The 22,140-nt window shown below is 47.9% G+C and overlaps 1 protein-coding gene across 1 annotated transcript in view; it reads left to right on the top strand.

The window, feature by feature from the left end:
• The window catches only part of PRAG1 (PEAK1 related, kinase-activating pseudokinase 1), a 48,354-nt gene extending 29,715 nt beyond the window's left edge, over window positions 1-18,639 (top strand). Inside the window, exons 5-6 of the mRNA XM_072622390.1 lie at window positions 8,654-9,279; window positions 17,307-18,639. Coding sequence (XP_072478491.1) covers window positions 8,654-9,279; window positions 17,307-18,269 — 1,589 coding nt within the window. The 3' untranslated portion in view covers window positions 18,270-18,639. The remainder of the gene's footprint in view (window positions 1-8,653; window positions 9,280-17,306) is intronic.
• Window positions 18,640-22,140: the final 3,501 nt, after the last annotated feature.

The raw sequence follows: 22,140 nt of genomic DNA, 5'->3' as shown, positions 1-22,140 counted from the left end.
GCCTCCTATGCTAAGCAGACCTCTAGAGTGTACAGATTGGCTGCTCCCAGAACTAGCTTGACTGATGTCCCCTCAGCAGCTTGTGGGACAGGGGACGGAGGAGGCAAGGTGCTGTAGCCTCACTGGGCCATCTTGTCACAGATTCTAAGAAAAAAGAAAGAAAAGGTCTCCCCTGACAGCAGCCAGTTCAGTCTGGAAAAAGGACTCCCTTAGAACGTCCAGCCAGCAATGGGGAAGAGAAGGGTGAATGTGATGGGATGATGATGGACAGTGTCCAAGGCTCCAGGAGGTCAGGGACCTCCCACCCTGCCCACCCTCTACTTAAAAGCCTCTGAGGAAGGGGATCCCTCCTCCCTCTCCTCTGGCAGCCTCTCCACGCAGAGGTTTTCCTGACATCTGGCTCCACTGGCTTCTTTGAGACATGTCCCCACTGCTCCTAGCTCTGTTTTCTGTGGCCAAGCAAAGCCAGGCTGGTCCCTCCTCCCCATGACATCTCTTTTCCAGCTAAAAATGTCCAGTCATGTGTCCATGTGAAGTGGACTCAGTCCTCCCAGCCACCTTGCCTGACAGGTGGCACATCAGATGAACCCATTCTCCAGATAAGATCTGAGGAGGGCAAAGGACAGTACGTGTGTCACGTTCTTTCCCTCAATCCATCGGCTGCCAAATCACTCAGATTCACGTCTACTGCAAATCCCAACTTTTTAAAAATTCTAATTAATATTTTTAGCATTCATTCTTTTTTTTTTAATTTTGAGTTCCAAATTCCCTCTTGCCCCTCCCTGGTCTGTTGAGAAGGATAGCAGTGTGATATCAATTGTATATTTGAAATCAGATACAACATATTTCCATGTGAGCCATGTTACCAAAAAAAAGGCAAGAAAAATAAAGTGAGAAAACTGCATTTCAGTGTCTGCTCAGAGCTCATCCGGCCTCTCCCTGGAGGAGAGTAGCCAGGTCCATACAGTACAGCAGTATTCCATCCCACTCAAGCATCACAACTCATTCAGCCATTCCCCAGTTGATGGGCATCCTCTCAGTTTCTCATTCTTTGTGACCCCAGGAAGAGCTACGACAAATATTTTTGTACAAGTGGGTCCTTTTCTTTTTCCTTTGATCTCTTTGGGATACAGACTTCATAGTGGTATTGCTGGATCAATGGGTGCACACGGTTTTACAGCTCTTTGAGCCTAATCCCAAACTACTCTCTAGAATGGCACCAAGTCTTGTTCAGAACAATGCTGTCTATGCACACTACCCCCATCTTATGTTTTGTGTTCTTGAATTTTTTAATGCAAGTGGGAAACTTTCCATTTCTTCCAGTTAAATTTCATCGTCTTACATCTAGTCCAGTGTACTTGCCTACCAAGCAAGATCCTTTTCCATCATCTGCTTTGTTAGTTCACCTTACTAACCTTGTGTCATCTGCACATTTCACAGACATGTCATCTGTCCATTTAGCCAAGTCATTGACAAAAGAGCCTTAGACTAGAAAGAAGTAAGCCCAGATCCTTGTGGCACTCCCCTGGAGACTTCCTGCCTCACTGACGTGGAAGCCTTAACAAAGACCTCTGAACCCTTCTGATGCCCTATCTTCTAATCCCCTCCTCTGTGAGAGCAAAGGTTCTGATCAAAAGCTTTGCTAAATTCTAGGTCAGCTATCCACAGCTTTCCCCTCAACTACTCATTGAGTCATCCAGATTTAATAAATTTAGCAGCTAAGTGGCACACTGGGTGAAGCATCACTCTTGGAATCAGGAAAAATCTAAGTTCAAATGCTGCCCCAGACATTTACAAACCATGTGACCCTGGGTAAATCATTTCACTGTTTTCTGCCTCAGTTTCCTTTTCTGTAAAATAGAGATAATAATAGCACCACCCACCCAGAGTGATTGTGAGGACCAAACAAGAACACACACACACACACACACACACACACACACACACACACACACACACACACACAGCTTTGCAAACCTAAGTGCCATATGAATGCTAGCTATTAACATTAGCTCTTATTAATCCTGGCCCAGAAAGGAGAGGCATCCAGGTGGCATGCCCTGTGCTTGATGAAGGCAGGCTGGCTTTTGGTCGTCTCTACTTTATCCGTAGATCTTCCTCAGCAATTTCTTTAACGATTGGATTTAGAATGTTGCCTCTAATCCCAGACAAGCTGCCTGGTCTGGCGTTTGGGGACCCTGTTCAATAATTTAATTGATAATATTCTTCTCATGCCTCCCGTGTACCAGGCACGGGGCTAAGCGCTTTTCAAAGATTGTCTCATTCTCTTTCTTTTCTGCAAAGGATCACATTTGCCCTTGTTGACCTGAAAGTTTGGTTAAAGTAGAGGCAGCAGGCTGAAGGCATACATTTTTACTATTCATTCCCCTGAAAGTAACGGGTACATGGTACTACAGAGCCAGATATCATCTGACTGCTGATGCAAAAATTGGCCAGGTTTAAACTTGTTTTAGGACGAAGAAGTGATTAACTAGACCATTAGAAAGGAATTTCTCAATTGCATAGGTTATAAATACAGTAAGAGAACAGAGTTTGACAAAGTTTCAATTGAAATTACAACCCAAGATGTCTGTTTTCTTTACCATTAGCATGCCATAACATAGTATATGTCCACAAAATATTAAGATATGGAAAACCTCGATTCAGAAAAAGTGTCTTAGGTTAAAGGTCTCTTAAGGAATTCTGTCAGCCCTGGCTTTGTTGACATAGGAAAAGGCATTCTCTGAGTTTACTTCAGAGAGAACAAAGAGATTATTCAAAATTTTATATTAAATATTATCACCCTTCAACAATTCCCTGGACTTTTTCCTTTTTCTGTGACTTTTCAGTGGTCCCTGACAGTGAATCAGCCACCCGGTTCTTTCAGAGCTGAAGGATGTGGGTCATCAGGGCCCGAAAGGAGGGGCAGCTCAGAGGACTGGGTCCCTATTGGGCATCAGCTCTATCCGACCTGCTGCAGGAGCCATGTTTGCATCAAGCCATTTGGCCTTCTCTCTTTGGCCAGTTAATGAATCATCATCCATTGCAGCTGCCCAAAGCCCAGCTCCTGGCCCCTCTTTGTTCCTTCCAGGAAATATCATTTCCTGCCATTGGCTTCCCTATGCAGCAAGACCACACTCACCCATTCACTCTTTCACCTGGCCTTCCAAGGTCTCTTGTAGCAGCTTTGCAAGTTGGTTAATCAGCCAATTAAACATTTCCTCTCCAGCTCATTATTACCGAGGTCATTCCATTCACTCATCTGTTCAGTTGTTCATCCATATACTCGTTCATTCATTCACTTCATTTATTTAGCTAAGGATGTAATTACAAATGCCTGCAGGCACATAGGACTGTGAAAATCTCTGAGCGTGACACAAAAGAATCTTATCTATCCCCTTGGTTCCCTCTGCTGGGACAGGGACGACCTATACACAGGAAATAACTGAGTAACAATGCAGGACATTGGGTGACTTCCAGCTGAAAGGCGAAGGGAGGAGGAGCCCAGCATCCAGGGTTCCTTGGGGGCTCACTATGGGCTTGGGGGCATGGAGCTGGCATGGATGTGGTTCTGAATGAGTAAAGTTATGGCTCCTATGCAAGGCCTCCAGGTTTCCCCCTTTTACTCCCCACTCCGACCTTTTGGTTTAATTTCTTTTCTTGAAAAATTTCCAAATATCAGATGCCAAATAGGATAAGGATCTCCACATAGAAAGCAGAGCCAGAACAGAGGACTCCCTCTTCTGCCCCTTCCAAATCGACAAAATCAACGAGGCATTTCACAGCTATCCTGTTTATTCAGCTTTCCTTGTGTTCTCTTTGGTGCATTTGTAAAAGTGCTTCAATAACTCTCTTATCTTCTTGTTTTAAGTGGATTTTGGTGACGCTGTCCATAGTCCCTCATCCACCTTTGTTTTTCTTATGGCTGTGCAGAGCTTGGATTTCTTCTTTTGGGAGTTGCCTTTCATACCATCCTATTTACTCACCAATTGGAGCAATGGCTTTCAGGTTGATACATTTGGGCCGGTGCCTCAGATATCTTGGAAATGAGACCTTTATCACATAAGGATGCTGCAAAACATTTTTCCTCCAGTTAACTTTCCCATATAATTTAAATGTATTATTTTTGTGCAAAAACTTTCAAGTTTTCTTCAAGTCAAACAGTCAGTTTTATCTTCAGATGCTCCATGGCTGGTCTTGAACTCTCCCCCAGCCATAGCTCTGATGGATAATTTCTTCCCTGCTCCTCGTTTGCTGATGATGAGGTGCTTCTGTCTTTGCTGTTGGTGAGCTCCCTGTGTGGCCGCATTGATGTCTTCAAACAAATCCGGCCTTGGCTCCTTCCTCATTGTATCTCTGCTTTTGTGCTCAGTCCTTCATTCCTGGGTGTCTCCATCCCTCCTGGGCTGACACCCCTCCTAGACTTCTAGCCTTTGGCATCAACCTTAAACTTTCTCTGAGCCCTTTGGATGGAATCTCCTTTCCAAAGTCTAAATTGTCTGTCAAACCAGGCCCAGATTCCTTCCTGTTGCGAATTCTACCAGGGAGTGCTCGCTCCTCACACCTCCTCCACTCCCTCCCAGGTTCCTATCACTTCTGGCCATTCAGTTTTACTTTATACATGTCTTTATTTTTTAAATGTGTTTCTTTCAAGGTTGTAGGGTTCTTGTAGGGTTGTGTTTTCTTATCCAGTCTGTTCTTTTTTATTGGATTGTTTGAGGAGCCCCGTTCCCCGGCTCTTCCCCTCACCCCTCATGCCCTCTTCTCATTTGTTGCCCTTTTGTTAATAAGATCCTTTAGCTCTCCTGGGCTGCATCTTGAGCTTCTGTCCTCTTCAAAACACATTCTTTCATTCACTCCTACATTTTCCAGTTGATGTACCCATTGCCAGAGATAACTCAGTGTTTGGGAGGCTCCAAAGAAAAGTATGTGAGAGAAGAGGTATTAGACTGACTACCAAACTGAAGGTCTACAGAGCCATTATGCTGACCTCATTGTTGTATGCCTGTGAAACATGGACAGACTACAAGTATCATGCCAGGAAACTGAATCGCTTCCATCTGAACTGTCTTAGGAAGATTCTGAGGATCACCTGGCAGGATAAGGCACTAGACACTGAGATCCTTGCTCGAGCTGAACTGGCAAGCATTCAAACTATGCTTCAGAGAGTGCAACTCCGATGGGCTGGCCACGTTGTTTGAATGCAAAATATACACTTGCCAAAAAGACTATTTTATGAAGAACTCACATGGGGCAAGCAATTGCATGGTGGTCAAAAGAAACAATACCAAGAACACTCTCCAGGTCTCTCTCAAGAACTTTGGATTTGATTGTGCTACATGGGAGACACTGGCACAGGATCTCTCAGCATGGCATGCCCACATCAGAAAGGGTGCTGTGCACCATGAGCAAAGCAGAATGGAAACAGCACAAAGGAAGTGTAGGATGCACAAATTTGGAGTATCCACCCCAAATATTCACAAGGACTATCTGTGCCCAATCCATGGAAGAACATTCCAAGCTCGTATTGGTCTGATCAGTCAGACACATTGGAACTTCACTTTATCATGGTGATGTCATTTTGGTCCACTTTGAGAACGAAGGACAGCAACCAACCAACCAAGCAACATTTTCCGGATGTTTCCAAATGGACTTGTGCCATTCCAATTTCCTTTCCTTTATATTTGAAGATCTTTCTCCTGGTGGCTTCTAGACCTTGTTTCTGAATTAATTTTTTAATCTAAACACTATGTGTCTTAGAGTTTTGCCACCTTGAGGTTTTGTTTTCTAGGTTTGTTTGTTTGAGGATGAGGGATCTGCAAATTCTTTCTATTGGAATTTCATTTTATACGTTCGGAAGCTCTGGTCAGTTCTCTTGTATTACTTCCTGCTCTGTGGCATTAAGGCTTTTTTAATTTTGTCATGTTCTTGTGGGAGACCTCTAACCCTTAGGTTGTCTCTGTACATCTTATCTTTGAGATCGGAATGCTTTGCTTACTTAGTGAACAGATTGTTTTTTAATGTATTTTTTTATTTACCTTCTTTCCTGCTTCTCTTCTCATATTTGCATTTCCAACCTCTTATTTTGTCTTTTCTTTCTTTGGTGATGCTTACCATTAAAGATTGAAATTTTTCTATTCTTCCCTTCATTTTTGCTGTGCAAGACAAATTCTGCTCTCATAATTTTCATTTCTTTTTTAAAACACTCAAACAGTGTGTGTTCCATGTTCTTCTCAAATCACACAGGTCTTCTATCTCATTAGGTGTTGGATCCTATTTCCTTTATTTCACAGCATTTATTTACAGATGTCTGGACTTGTTTATTGGGCAGATTTCCTTATATTGTGACTTGATTATTTATATTCAAGGTCTTTGAGATCTCTTTCTGGAATTTGTGGTACTTTCCTTCTCACACACACCCCCTCCTTATTTTCCTTATCACTCACTTCTTAACTCCCTCCCATCCGAAAGTGTGTCATGTTCCAGTCATGACCTTCATTCCACCAATACTCAAGGAGACCTCCCAGGGCCAAACTGTACTCCATGAATTAGGAATAGGACCTTCAGTTCTTGTGTATGCCTGAACATCAGACATTTGTGTGTAGACCTGTGGGGCCCTTCCTCTGGTGTTAGCAGGTTACCAGGAGTTGCTTCCAGGACATGAGCACAGCTACCTGCCAAGGCTCTCCTCTTCCTCCTCTGCCCTTTAGGGGGAGGCCTCTCCCAGCTGCTTCCCCCTCCTCAACACATCCTGCTCTCCCCTCTTCAGAATGGGCTTCAAATCTCTCAGTCAGTTCTGAATGTCCAGCCAAACTTTCCTTCCCTTTCCTACAAATAGCAAAGGCCAGGTCTCCCTTCCTCCACTTCCTGTCCCTTCTTTTCCCACTGCAGCTCACCTCTGTTTCTTTTAGGGACCCTTCATTTCCCCTAAAAATGTGGAGAGTGAAGAGCTGTTCTCAGAGTCCTTTCACCTTCTCCCACCCTTCCTTGTCACTTGTCCCTGGCTCAGATGCTTTGAAATCCAGCCCCCAAGGAAACCACAATCTAACGGAAGGAGTTAAGAAGTGAATAATAAGGAATAAGGATAAGGAGAGGGGGTGTGGCTCTGGTAGGTTTACAGCATATAGGATTTACCCAGGTAAGCATAGTCACCAAGATCATAAGGGAACCCCAAACTCAAGCATGGCCAGATCATCACAAGGCCTGAGTGTGGTAATCCCAAACCAGAATGATTTGGGTATATCCAGGACCAGGGGGAACCCAAATACCTTGTAGTCTTCCCCAGCATCCCTAGGGAGTTACTAGGGTCAGGTAGCATTCTAGGTGTGGACAATCACACCTTTCATTGAAACAGTATGGTAGTTTTTCTGAACCATTTGATCAGGGAGTTTTCCAACCATATCTTTAGTCACTGTCCTCTTCTTCAGTTTCTCAGGCAGTGACTCCCAGTTCCATCTTTCCTCCCTCTCTCTGGGCCTGCACCATCACCCACCCCTTAGATTTCAGTGGTTGCCCCCAAATATCTCCAACTCACCCTGTCCTCAAAGGATTTAATTGTTTAAAACACCAAACCCTTCTTCCTCACATCTCTATTTCTTTCACCATCCTTTTCATCTAACCAAGAGCACAAGGTCAGGCTCATCATCCCTGACTTCTTCCTCCTCTTCCCCACTCTGTCCAGTCATCAAGCCTTGGACTTCTACCTTCCCAACATTTCCCATCTGTCCCTTGGTCCTCATTCCCGGCCAAGGGCCCCCACCTTACCCTGGTGTGGGAAAGCTCACAGTCACCTCCACGTGTGTCTCTCCTCTCTCCAATCCATATCCAGAGGTATGACCAGGTCACCCCCACCCCCAAGGAAATTCAGTGGCTTCTCGTCTTTGGAATCAAACCCCATCTGAAGTCTCTCAGCCAGACCACAAACATTTAATAGGCAACTCATCTTTGCCAAGCTCTACGCCAAGGGAGGGCATCCAAATCCCAAAGCCAAGACAGACACACACTACCCTCAGAGAGCTTAGTGTAGTTGGCTGGTATTAAGGGGAGGAAGGATTTCTGAACCCTGGTTCAACAGGAAGTTTTTTGTGGCCAGGAAGCTAGTGGTTTTTGGCAGTTGGGGATCTCAGTTCTCTCCTCGGGAATCCTCTCCTCTAGTTCTCCTGTTGGGTCACCTCCCTAGGCAGGGATCTTGAGGGGTACCAAGCACCCTCCCTGGGGCTCTGACATCAGAGGACCTGAGTTCAAATCCTGCTTCTCATTTCTACTAGCTTTTTGGTCTTAGGCAAGTCCCATACTTCCTGTGTCCTCATCAGTGAAGAAGGGGTTCAATGAGTTGGCACCTACGATCTCCTGCCTTAGATCTGAGATCCTCTTTGTAACCTTGTTTAAGCCACTTCCCTTCCCTGGGCCTCAGTCTCCTCCTGTGGAAAATGAGAGAGTTAGAAGAAATGACCTCTGTGGTCCCTCCCAGCTCCCCCTCCTTTGTTAGGGAGGGGGAGAGGGAGGCAGGAGCCCCCTCCCATTGCCTCCTCATGGAACCTGTGACTGGTTGATTCTAGCTCAGCTTGGTCCCTGCCACCCCTGACTGCCCAGTGAGCTGATGCCTGTGCTGGGACTCAGCACCCAGGGTGATGGCTTTGCTCTTCTGTTTCAGGGCTTTCCTGTGAGCCAGGCCCCTGCCCTTCCTCTGAGTGCCATTCAGAGGATGGCTCTCCATGCAGACCCCTGCAGCCCCCTCCATTGCCCCAGAAGAAGACAGTCAGCCGAGCAGCCTCCTCTCCGGATGGTCTCTTTCTGGCCCAGGGCTCTCCTGGCTGCCAGACCTCGAGCCCCCGGCTGAACCTCAGTCACTCTGAAACAAGCATCTGCCATCCTGAAGACTCTCACTTTTCCAGGCCTGGGCTGGGGGGCCTCACGAGGGGCCCCAAGGCCCAGCTGCAAGGGTCCCAGGCCTTTTCCCCTGCCTCCTCTCAGCTAAGCGTGTCCAGCCAGACCTCTGTATCCAGCAGTCAACAGCAGCAACCCAGCCTCCTCACCAGCATCACCAGCAAGGAGGCCACATACGCGAAGCTCAGTGGCCTGTATGCCCAGTCCCTGGTGCGGCTGGCTGCCAGGTGTGAGCGCCACTTCATGGGCAGCCAGGGATCAGAGCCACGCTTCAGCGAGAACAGCTGGTCTCTCTTCAAGCTGACGTGCAACAAACCTTGCTGTGAGGCTGGAGACGCCATCTACTACTGCGCCACCTGCTCTGAGGACCCCTCCCAGCCCTACGCTGTGAAGGTACCTTCCCTTGTAGCTCCCTTGGGACTACGTGAGGGTCCTATCAAAGGAGGTGCTGGACTCTGGCTCTGAGGCCCCTTCATTCAGCTCTAGCTTTAGAGTCCTCTAGTCTAGGAAGGCTGGAGGTGGTGCTGACAGGAGGTTCAGAGAGGGTGGGGCACAGGGACTGGGGGCACAGAGCCAGTGAAAACATGGGAAAGGAAGCTCTTGGGCAGGGGCATAAAGGACCATGTGGAGGGAGGAGGGGCAGGAGAGGGCATGAGGGACCAGGGCCTGAGCCTGAGGAAGGCCAGGGAGGTGCCTGTGCCAGGAATTGGGAGGGAGCAGGGGTAAGGGCCATCTGAGGACCTCAGGGACATGGGCAAGTGGGAAGGAGGGGCAGAAGAAAGTGACACTAAGAATGTGCCTGCCCACCAGAAGCTTATGCTCCAGCAGAGATCAAGAAAGGCAAAAGGTAAATCCTGGCTATGAATGGAGGGAGCAGGTTAGAGCCGATCATCTGCCCTGCCCCTTCTCTCAGAGAACCTGACAGCTCAGGGTCTAGGATTCTCAAGGGAAGGAGCCTGGTTAGTTTCTTCTCCTCCCTGAGCCCCACCTTACTCTGCTGTTAAATGAAAGGGTTAGAAGTGATGGCTTTTGAAGTCCTTTAAAGCTCTAATCTGTGGTCCCAGGACCCATTTCAAATATCAGCCCCATTTCTGAGATGGGAAAACTAAGTCTAGGAACGGTGCAGGGATTTTCCTAGGGTCTCTGGGCAAGTGTTGAAGCTGCAGTTTTAATCCAGGCTTTCAGGTTTCCCAATGTGCCTCACCCTACCAAGATACCTCTAGAAGGCAGTTTCCGTGCCTTGCCCAGAGTCATGGAATCTGACCAGGATGGAGCTGATAGGAGAAAGAGAGTCTTTGTGTCTGGAGTGTGAGAACCAGCTTCTCCCTGCAATACCCCAGGTCTCCCTGAATGCAGTAACCAGGAATGGGCTTGTTCAGAAGTCAGGTCATCTCCATACACCTCCTCCCTGCCCCTGCCCAGGGCCCGTACCCTTGCTCTGAGAATGGGCATGGGATCTTTGGGGAGGTTCTGTGACCCTGAGCTGCCTGGATTGGTTTCCTTTTTCTGATGTTCCCTGGAAAGCCAGAATGTCATGGCAGGACTGGACCTCAGGGAATATCCCATCTAAACTCTTGATTTTACAGACAGGGAAACTGAGTCAGGGGCTAAGAGATGACTGCTTAGCTTATACAGTGAGTAAGCAGGAGAAGGGAGGACCAGAACCCAGGCATGCTGCCCCCTTACCCCAGCCTGGCATACTTTCCACCTTTTCACCTAAAAATTCAAAATGACACACTTATTCAGGATTTATGACAGAGTAGTAGCCAGCAGGCACATATTTTGAAATGAGCAAATAAGAAATCTTTACCAGATGATTTTATGTGAAATCCAAAGCTTCCTCTTTTTTTAGGTATGTTTGTTTTAAGAATTGATTGCCTTTGAGGTAGTTAGACATAGTGAGTACAAAGGTACCCTTCTGACACCCTGGGAGTCTTGCCTCTGTCCCTGGTACTCCAAGGGTGACCTTGAACAAGGTCCCTCATCTCAAAGTCCAGGCCACTTTCTAGGACTGTAAGTCATAACAGCAGAAGCCCACAGTCTCTTGCCAACAGTGCCCACATTGTGGATGAAATCACCAGTCTTGGGCTCTTCTCTCACTTCTGCCTTTCCTGCCATTTACAACTGTTTGGTTTGGCCAGTATTGCTTCTCTCTCCCCACTACTGTCCACTTCTAGTGAGCAAAAAAAAAAAGAGAAGAAGGGAGGGAGGCCTCCCAGCAGACACACACATCCTCCCCTCAGTGGCCATAACCCAAGGTATTTCTCCTTCCGCATTTCACCCCAGTCAAAAAGCACTTATGAAACACTTGCTGTGTGCCAAACCTTGTGCCCAGTGCTGAGGCTATGAACAAAAGCCCATAACAGCCCCTACTCTCAGGGCCTTCCCAGTATCTCTCCCTTGTTTTTAAAATAGATGATTTTGTGTTGTTTTTCTTGATGCATTTTTGGCCCATTACCCATCCATTAGGCACCACTAAAGTCCAAGGCTTTGGTACATCTACAAGGGTAATAGTTTTAACTGCCATGTCATCTCTAAGAGATGCATGTGTTCATCAACAAAAATGAAGGAGGGAGGGCCCTGACCTCTCTTTGTTTAAAACACGGCAATTGTGTCCTGAGCCCGACAAACACCCAAAACAAAGGGATTTTCCATATCCAGAGAACAGAAAGAAGATTTACAGGAAACTCAGAGCAGCGGTTGGTGACGGTGCCCGTGGCGCTGCTTCCCCTTAATAGTGGTTACATTGCAGCCTATTCCCTATCCCCCTTCCTTCCTAGGTTACCTGCATAATCTCATGTGCTTTTCCCTGTAAATGCCTTGGCTTATTTTTCTTCTTTTTTGGGGGGAAGGAGGGTCAGCACCATCGCCAGCCTCGCTCACCCCACCTCTGTGCTTTCCAAACTGAAAGGTCTGAGTTCTGAACTTTTTCACTACCTCCAGGAAGGTTTCTTATCTGATTTCCTGAAATAGAATAGTTAGACCCTTGTGCATGGTTTGAGGCAAGACCTGAGGGGTGTCCATTTCCCCTTGTGGCTCTCCCTTCTAGACCTGTCATTTTTTAATCTGCCTCCATGCCACCTGTGGCATCCATCTTCCAGCATATTTCAGTCATTCAGACTTCTAGGGAAAGAGTTCTAATTTTCCTTGAGTCAGTCATTCTTTCTTTTCCATTGATCTTTCTTTTTTTAAATTTATTTATTTTTACTTTTCAACATTCATTTCCACAAGATTTTGAGTTCCAAATTTTCTCCCCATCTCTCCCCTCCCCCCACCCCAAAACACTGTGCGTTCTGATTACCCCTTCCCCCAAATCTGCCCTCCCTTCTATCACACCTCTCCCTTCCCTTATTCCCATCATCTCTCTTTTCTTGTAGGTCAAGATAGATTTCTATACCCCATTACCTGTATTTCTTATTTCCCAGTTGCATGCAAAAACAATTGTCAGTATTGGTTCCTAAAACTTTAAGTTCCAACTTCTCTCCCTTCCTTCCTCCCCACCCATCCCCACTGAGAAGGTAAGCAATTCAATATAGGCTATATGTGTATAGTTTTGCAAACGACTTCCATAATAGTCATGTTGTGAAAAACCAATTATATTTCCCTCCATCCTATCCTGCCCCCTATTTATTCTATTCTCTCTTTAGACCTTGTCCCTCCTGTAAAGTGTTTACTTCTAATTGCTCCCTTCTCCCATTTGCCCTCCCTTCTATCACTCTCCCCTAACCCCACTTATCCCCTTCCCCCTACTTTCCTATAGTGTAACATAGATTTTCATACCAAATTTAGTGAGCATGTTATTCCCTCCTTAAACCAAATGTAATGAAAGTAAGCTTCACTTTTTCCCTCTCACCTCCCTGCCTTTTCCCTCCATTGAAAAAGCTTTTTTTGCCTCTTTTATGAGAGATAATTTGCCCCATTCCATTTCTCCCTTTCTCCTCCCAATATATTCCTCTCTCACCCCTTAATTTTATTCAATCCTTTAACGTAGAAGTTTCTAGATCTTGTGTTGCCCTGATTGTATTTCCACAATACTCAAATTGTTTCTTTCTAGCTGCTTGCAATATTTTCTTCTTGACCTGGAAACTCTGGAATTTGGCTACAATATTCCTAGGAGTTTTTCTTTTTAGATCTTTCGGGAGGTGATCAGTGGATTCCTTCAATATTTACCCCCTGATTCTAGAATATCCAGACAGTTTTCCTTCATAATTTCATGAAAGATGATGTCTAGGCTCTTTTTTTGATCATGGCTTTCAGGTAGTCCCATAATTTTTAAATTATCTCTCCTGGATCTGTTTTCCAGATCAGTTGTTTTTCCAGTGAGATATTTCACATTATCTTCTATTTTTTCATTCTTTTGGTTTTGTTTTGTAATTTCTTGATTTCTCATAAAGTCATTAGTTTCCATCTGCTCCATTCTAATTTTTAAAGAACTATTTTCTTCAGTGAGCTTTTGAACTTCCTTTTCCATTTGGCTAATTCTGCTTTTTAAATCCTTCTTCTCCTCATTGGCTTTTTGGACCTCTTTTGCCAATTGAGTTAGCCTGTTTTTAAAAGTGTTATTTTCTTCAGCATTTTTTTGCGTCTCTTTTAGCAAGCTATTGTCTTGCTTTTCATGATTTTCTTGCATCGCTCTCATTTCTCTTCTCAATTTTTCCTCCACCTCTCTTACTTGGTTTTCAAAATCCTTTTTGAGCTCTTTCATGGCCTGAGACCACTGCATATTTATTTTGGAGGTTTTGGATGCAGAAGCTTTGACTTTTAAGTCTTCCTCTGTTGGTATGCATTGTTCTTCCTCATCCAAAAGGATGGAAGAAAATGCCTATTCACCAAGAAAGTAACCTTCCATAGTCTTACTTTTTTCCCCTTTTTTGGGCATTTTCCCAGTCTGTTATTTGACTTTTGAGTCTGTTTTCAAGTGGAGGGTATACTCTAAGGATCTGTAAATTCTCAGTTCCTCCAAGGTGGCACAATCAAGGAAGAGGAGTTTACTCCTCTCATGGCTTGCACTCTAGTCTGAGAGCAACCCAGACTTTTCTGCCCAGGATCTGTGAGTAGAATTCCCTCTCCAGAGCCTCCTCCAACTCCACCAGCCAGTGCTCCTCCTCACCCCAGGACCACCACTCAGGGCTGAGATCCAGATCAGCTGCTCAATTCCCCCAGGGTCTTTAGGCTGAGGGCTCCAAAAATGGACACTGCCACTGCCTGGGGCTGGGACTGGACTCTGCTCCCTTCTCACCTAGGTGGAAAGAGCTTTCTCACTGACCTTTGAAGTTGTCTGTAGCGTTTGTGGGTTGAGAAATCTAGGAACTGCAGCTGCTACCTGGGATTCCTTACCCTGAAGCCTGCTCTGGTCCTGTCCCTACAGCACCACCAGGGCTGGGCTGCAATTGGTGGGCTGCACTCCACTTCACACCCGGTGTGATAGACATTTCCAGTTGCCCTTCTAGACTGCCTTGGGCTGGAAATCTCTTTCATGCCATCATTTTGTGGCTTCTGCTGCTCTACAATTTGCTTAGAGTCATTTTTTACAGTTATTTTATGGGCTGTGTGGGGAGAGCGTCTATAAGTCCGTCCTTCTACTCTGCCATCTTGACTCTGCCCCCTTCCATCCATCTTTCTGAATGACATTTGATTCTTAGTCATACTACATCCCTTTTTTGGGAAGTACTTGGAACATTTGGGTAGATTCCATCTCTCCCTTCCCTCACTTCCATGAGTTGGCATTGGCAGAAATACCTGATCTCACTTCTGCTATTTCTGTTGATTTCATTTGATTTGCTTCCATTATTTTCTCCTTAACTCCTTCACAGCCATGTTTTTTTAACTGGGTCGGAACTCTTTTGCTCATTTCTTAGCATTTTTAAAGGAATGTAAGAGAAAGAATAGAATGTAATAGAAAGAATGAAGAATTCCCCCTCCAGGCTCTCTCTGCATGACTCTGGGCAGGCAACTGTTAGCCTCTGTGGGCTTTGGATGCCCCGTCTTTGAAATGAGATGATGAGAGGAGGGAAACTCTAGCATCCAGAAGGTGTGCACACCTCTGGCTTCCAGCCCTCATCTTTCCTAATAGTATGGCTTCTCTCAAATGTTTCTGTTGCATTTTTGAGGGGGATCCTGAGAAGTGAGGTTCTGACTCCTCTTTCTCCCCAAAAGTTTCTCTCTATTTAGTGCCCTGTGATTTTTTTTTTTTTTGAGACACTCATGATGACTTTGGAAAAATGAGAGACAGCCTAGTGAGTGTATCAGAAGACTTGAATTGGGAATCACTGACATACTTACTATTGGCTTAGATGGCAGGGAACCTAGGCACCCCAGGCCAGCTTCTCTCCAAGAGACAGAGCCATCCTCCAAACAGGGAGCAGCCTCAGCTGCTATGTTAACCCATCAGCCCCCGAGAAAGAGAAGGACAATCCCTGCCTGGGAACTGGCAGAGAATACACAGGGTGGCCTCGGCTGGTCCATTCCTTGGGCCTTCTTCAAGGTTAGTCAAGGAGGCATGAATGTGAGCAGAGCTAACACCCTGTGTGCTTCCCAAGTGACTTGAAGGAAATATTGGCTCTGGCCGGGACCAGTCACCTTTAGATGAGTCTCTGTATTAACATTTGCATAATGCTCGAATTTTGCAAAGCCCTTACATTTGTGATCTCATGTAAGCCTAAGAGTGAGCAACACTCTGGGAGGTTTTACCCGAGGTCCCTCATACTCTGTATAGCTGGGTAATATGGCTGTTACTATTATTCACATTTCGCAGAAGAATTTGGGCTCAGAGAACTGGCACAGCTTGACCAGGGACACACAGTGAGGGACAAGGCTGTCATTTCTCCTGACTCCATGTCCCTCTTCCCATAGCCCCCGAGACAGGCCTATGTCTCTTCCAGAAGTCTCCCTTCTCTCCTCTTTCCCAATCTCGGTTTCATGGGAGAAGGCCTCTGGCTACAACTTCCTGTTTAGAAAGAGGAAAAAAGTACCGTATGTGTGTGGTTGGGCCTCCAACTCCAAGGGCAAGAGTGGAAAGGGGAAAAGGGGGCCTTTGTCATCAGGGTCAGAATCAGACATAGCTGGACAACTGAACAAGGCAAATGGAACAACCGATGTGCTCATGAATTGGCAAGATTAGCCTCAGGAAAAGAGATATCCCCACATTCTCCAGTTCTCAAGCTTGTTGTGTATTTCTGTGGACACATGAGGAAAGATCAGAACATGCTCCTTGCTAGCCTTAGAACACACAATGAGAAGGGAGCCAGTAGCCGCTGTGGAGGTGCTCGATCTTCCATACCACCCTGTGCCACGTGGGAGCCCACCACCCCTTGGTCCCTTACACATGGTGGCTTATGCCTGGCTTTCTTTTTCTTTCTTAGAGAAGGATTTTAACTGACCCTACACAAAGGAATGAAGGCAAGAAAGGTCAGGAAAAGTCAGGGACTATCCAGCACATCCAGGTCCCAACAAGTATGGATTCTGCTCCCCACCCGCAGTGGTTGAACTATTCAGATTCTTACTGCCTAGTTCCACTGGGCTGCAACCACTGACCATATTTTACACAATCATCATTCCAAATAACACCAAATTTAATACTTGTAACCATATCAAGGGATCCATCATTTTTACTCATTGAGACCTAGCTGGAATGGACTAGAAAAGAAGTAGTGTGAAATCAATCCAGAAAAGGAAGCACAAGCCAGATTGGAGTCAAGGGCCTTGAATGCCAGAAGAATAAATCCATACTTTACCCTAGAGGAGATGGGGAGCTACCGAATGGTTTTGATTCTTTCCCTAATGGCCTGGGAGGTTGCATAGGGTGCATAGAACTTTATAGGTAGAGCCTGAGATTCACCTGGGGAAGTGGGACTCTGCTACTGTCTGTATGGAGGCTGCAGGGAACATGAGCTCTCCAAATTGGCAGCAGTTGCTTGACCTTAGTTGATGGACCCCTTGCCCCAGGTGCTCAGGGGTCAGCTGCAGAGGCAGGATCCTTCCAGCCTCTGGACCCTGCTATTCAGAGTAAGGATCAGGCCACCTCAAGGTTAGGCAAAGCAGTGACCTATGGAGGTTCACTTGACCAGGTATCTCAATCATTGTGTCCCCAGGACCTCTGCACAACCTACTTTGTGCAGGAAGGCTCTTAGGACCCCAAGACTTAGAGTTTAGAGATCATCCTTTACAGATGGATAAACCAAGGCATTTGTCCTAGGAGAAGGCCTGGCTCTCCTCATGTTGTAGAAGAGCTGGGAAGGCCCTTGGAGCTCAGCCAGGCCCACCCTGGGGTCTTTCAGATGGGAATCTGAGTATTAGAGAGCTACACAACTTGCCCTAGGTGGCAGAAGTGGTCAGTGGCAGAACCAGTACCTAAAGGAGAGGTGGCCCCCACCCTTGCTGCAGTAACCAGCCTCCCTGACTCTTCTTTCTTCTTCCTCTAGATATGCAAAATGCCCACATCCAAGGGAGCATCTTGCTGGGATCTGTCGGTGCCTATTCACTTCAACCTTCAGCAGGACTGCGGCCACTTTGTGGCCTCAGTGCCCTCCAGCATGCTGCTGTCTCCCGAGGACCCACAGGATCAGGACTGCGCAGTGATGATCACGCGAGAGGTTCCCCACCAGACAGCCGCGGACTTTGTGCGGGACTCATCCTCCCGCCACTGGGCCGAGCCTGAGGCCTACGAGCGGCAGGTTTGCCTGCTGTTGCTGCAGCTGTGCCAGGGCCTAGAGAGCCTCAAGGAGCATGGCATCACACACCGGGCACTGTGCCTAGAGAACCTGCTGCTGGCACCCTGCCCAGGCATCTCCACAGGGGACCAGCCACTGCCCCGCCTCATCATCAGCAACTTCCTCCAGGCCAAGCAGCAGGCTCGGGGTAGCAGAGGCAGTGTAATAGATGAGCAGCAGAGGAGGACCCAGGCACGCCTGGCACCCGAGATCCTGGTAGCCACCCAGTATAAGAAGGTTGATGAGTTCCAGACAGGCATCCTCATCTACGAGCTGCTGCACCAGCCCAACCCCTTTGAGGAGCGGGCCCAGCTACAACAGCAGGACTACCGGGCCGATGACCTGCCCCCAGTACCTGCCCTGTCCCTCTACTCAGCCGGCCTGCAGCGACTGGCCCACCGACTGCTGGAGGCTGACCCCATCAAGCGGCTGCACATCACGGAGGCCAAGCGGGCCCTGCAGTGCCTGCTGTGGGGGCCCCGGCATGAGCTGCTGCAGGGCCCACTACAGAATTGGCTGCACATGAAGCGTGCCCTGCTCATGATGAAGCTGGCCGAGAAGGCCCTGGATGACCGGGCCACCGTGGAGCTGGAGGACTGGCTCTGCTGCCAGTATCTGGCCTCGGCAGAACCCAGTGCCCTGCTACAAACGCTGAGGCTGTTGCAGCCACTGTAACCACCCTGAGTGGGAGGGGACCACACATGCCTGGACATATGCATGGGGCCAGAGGGCACCTGGAGGGACACGCACACACACAGTCAGGGTGTGGGGGAACCACAGTTCTGTTGGAAGTAACATCCACTCTGGGGGTTGCAGACCCTTTCTTGCCCCATTACACCACCACAAAGCTCAAAGTAAGCCAGCAGCTGGTTTGGGATTGGCGGCATAGCATCCTTCTGTCCATCATGGGTGACACAGAGCTGGAGCCCCTGACCTGGGCACCTCCCAGGCCCCCAGAGCAGAAGGGACCTCTGTGACCTACCCCAGCCCTGCCTTTGGAGTGTTTGGTCGGTTGGTTTTTAAATGAAATTTTTATTTCATTCTACCTTTTAAATTAATGAGCCTTTATTTCCCCCCCTACCCCACTGAAAAGAGAAAAGAGAAGGGAAGGCAAAGCCTGGGCCAACTCTGGACCATCAGATAGCCTAGCACAGGATTGGCTGAGTCCAGAAGGTAGGGCTGCTTCTGCATCCTTAGCTCAAAACCCTTAGTCATCTGCCAGGGTAGAGGTGGGGGAGGTGAAGGGTAGCAGACTTCTTTGTCGGTCCTCTGGAGTCATTTTGTTTTACAGATGAGGAAACTGAGGCCCAGGTAGTTCACTTAGGTTTTAAGGATTCAAACCCAAGTCCCTTGCACTTCAAATATACCACATCACCCTGGATGTCGAAAGGGTTTGGGGGGAGGGAGGGAGAGAGCACGGTTCCAGTAAGCTCTGCTCCGAGGAGCACCTGGGCCCCCTCACCTTCTAGAAGCTCCAGGTCAGTCTATTGCACTTGAAGGGCAGCTGTGGGACAGAAGGCATCAGAAGTGCTTTCAGAAACAGTGGACCTGCATCATGGCTTTGGAGCCTGTGTGTATATCACCTCAGTGCCTCAGTTTCTTCATGTTCAAAAGAGATATGGGCTTGGATGAGGTGGTTTCTGAGGGCCTTCTCAGCGCTAACTGAGCCTGTGCTCATGGCTGGGTCACCTGTGTTTCTTCATTTCCACAAGGAAAGGCTTGGATGTCCCCGACCTGTGTCCTGGTCTGATAAATGGCCAGGCAGCCTCAGGATGGGCCCAAGACATGAGACAGGACCTTTCTGGTCCTAGCTCCAGACCCAGTGGAGCAGTTGGCAGCAGCTTTGCCAAGTTTTATTTACAGTCTGGTTCTGAAGGACCAACAAGTTCAGAGCAAGTCCTTCTCGTAGGATCCCCAGCTTCTACCTGAATTATCTGCCCCCTCCCAAGACTGGGGAGCTTGGTACCTTCAGAAGCAGCCCAGGGCTCTGAGGTGACTGGAACCACTCCCAGTTTGGGCTGGGCCTTCCCTGTGGCAAGAGGTATAGTAGAAGTCACCGATGAACTCCCTATTACTTTGCCCACAGCAGCTGCTCTAACCCTAGCCCTTTGTCAGGTCCCTAGTTCTGTACCCCACCTGCAATGGAGTCTCCCAGAGAAAGTGGGAGCCCCTCATCCCCAGTCCCCTCCTCTTCCCAGCCTTAAATCCTCTGAGACCTTCCCCACCATCAGAGGGGGAAATGCTGCCCCCAACCCCACTCTTCATCCAGCCTCTCACATCCTCCTCCTCCTATATCAAATATTGAATCAACTAATACCCACTTATTAAGCACCTACTGTGTGCCAGATGCTAGGGGTACAAGGAAAAACTGTGCCAAGTTACTTGCCTTTTATTGGAAAATGAAAATGTCCACAGATCTGTTAGCACAGAGAAAACTTCTCTATGGGAGTGGGGAAAGCATCTCTCCCCTCTTAACCCCTTCCCAATGCAGACATGTCCATGTTGTCTCTAAAACCGAGATCCACAGAAACCAACCTGACACAGCTACTTCCTCCAGTTGTGTGTCTGTTGTATTAGCTAATATCATATTCCTCCCCCCCACCCTTCCAGCTCATACACCTGTGCTTAGGTGCAAAGACCTGAATTCAATTTCTGCCTCTAACACAAGCTCAACAGTACCCTGGACATGTCATTTACTCTGCTCTAGGCACCTCCCCTCAGTCATAGATTGCTCTCATTTGAGATCATAGATTTCATCTCTGTGGGGAAACACTTGGTAATCAGAGCAAAAGAGGGATGGCCTCCACCCTCGCAATCCCCAGGAAGTCAGTCCTTGTGGGGCCCACTCCAGGGAATTCCTGCCTTAATGACCACCGAGGTGGCTGCCAGCGCTAAGTCTCATTCTCTGCCTTTAGAGAGAACCCAGAGGCTTGTCAGCAGGGGCATCTAAGCAGCCTGGCAGAGCCAGGCTTGGGCAAGCACCCCTTGCCTGGCGCCATTGTCTCCAGGAAACATGCCAGCCAGCCCCACATCTGCTCTCTATGTCTGCCTGGCAGTCCTTGGAACAGGATGTTTAATATCCCTGGGCCAGGCTGTGGAGGAAGTCCCCACCATGGCAACCAGATGCCCAAAGAAAGGAGCCAGGCTGCCCAGGTGACTGGGCATCCTGAACCTTCTACTGCTCCTGTACCTTGAAGCTAATTTGGGGCAGAGGAAAAGCTAGAGAAACCATAGTTCTTTGGAGTTATTTAGAATGTTGTTTTCACTTCACTGGATTCTGCTTTGGGGCTCAGGGTGGCATAGTGAGTAGGGATCTTGCCTCAGGACTAGAGCACCTGCATTCAAGTCCAACCTCAGACATTTGATAGCTATGTGACATTGAGGAAGTCATGTCTGACCACTAACTTCCTCTGTAAAGTGAGGGGGGTGGTGCATGAATGAACACTCCCCTGCCCCCACCCAGCCTAAAGCCTGGGCACCTTCAGTCATGGGGATTCTGTTCATACTTGTCTCCTCCAGCAGTTCCCAGAAGCCTCTGGGAGCCTTCCCCACTTGCTCCAGTCTGGGTAAGAAGGCTTCATTCCTCCCTCCTTGGAATGGCTCATCTGAATGTGGGGCCCTCACCCTAATCAGACAATCCAGTATGCTCCCAAGCGGGGGCCTTTTGTAGTTATCTCCCCAGGGCTCAGGCTCCTCGCATCATGTCAGAACAAAAACAGTGTTGTCTACTACATGCCTTTCCCTAGAGCTTATGTGCTAGGACATGGGACAGGAGGCCAAAAAGTACCCTCAGTGGCCCTCCAAGGTCCAGGCTTATCAGACAAGGCCAAACTGTCACATGCAGGTCTGCTGACTCAGGCCATGGTCCCTAATGAGTCATATGAGCTACAGACAATCTCAGAGCCCCCAATTGCCCTGGGATCTGTCAAAACACCCCTCCACATCTCCCAGGACAGAAGCCACATGGAGCCACCATCCAAGCAGTCAGTCACAGGTAAGTGGAGCTCTGGAGGGCCCGTTTGGCATTGGTTTGGGCCCCTGTTGTCTTAAGATGTGCCCAACTCATCCCAAAGCAGCTCCTCCCACCCTGCCTCCAGGTCTGGTGGCCAAGTGGGATTCTGGGGACCAGGACAGCACTACCTCTGTGGTCATGTGGAGAGCCATCCACTGGGCATGAACATGTTACCAATAGACAGTTCTATAGCCCCCAAGCAGTAGAAGATGCACCATCAAAAGGAAGCATGACCAACAGAGGAAGGTCAAACGTCAGATGGACAAGAATTCTGAGTCTGATGGTGATGGCCCCTGGGAAGGCCTCACACCCACAGCAGTCATGCAGGGGGAGAAGATGGAGAAGTGCTGGCACCGGGTGTGGGAGGGAGGATCCACACTGGGAGCTCACAGCTCACAGATGGGAGAAGGGGAAGAGACAAACAGGAACAGACCCTTTGACCTTCCCAGCACAAGAATTAAAAAGTCCCAACTAAAGGAACAAACCCAAGAGCTCCGCTGGGGGGCTGGTGCCTATCTTGGTGGCTGAGGCAGG

This window comes from Notamacropus eugenii, chromosome 7 (assembly GCF_028372415.1).
Source record: "Notamacropus eugenii isolate mMacEug1 chromosome 7, mMacEug1.pri_v2, whole genome shotgun sequence".
NCBI classification, from domain to species: domain Eukaryota; kingdom Metazoa; phylum Chordata; class Mammalia; order Diprotodontia; family Macropodidae; genus Notamacropus; species Notamacropus eugenii.
Note: the sequence above shows the minus strand (reverse complement) of the source record. Positions and strands in the feature narration are given on the sequence as shown.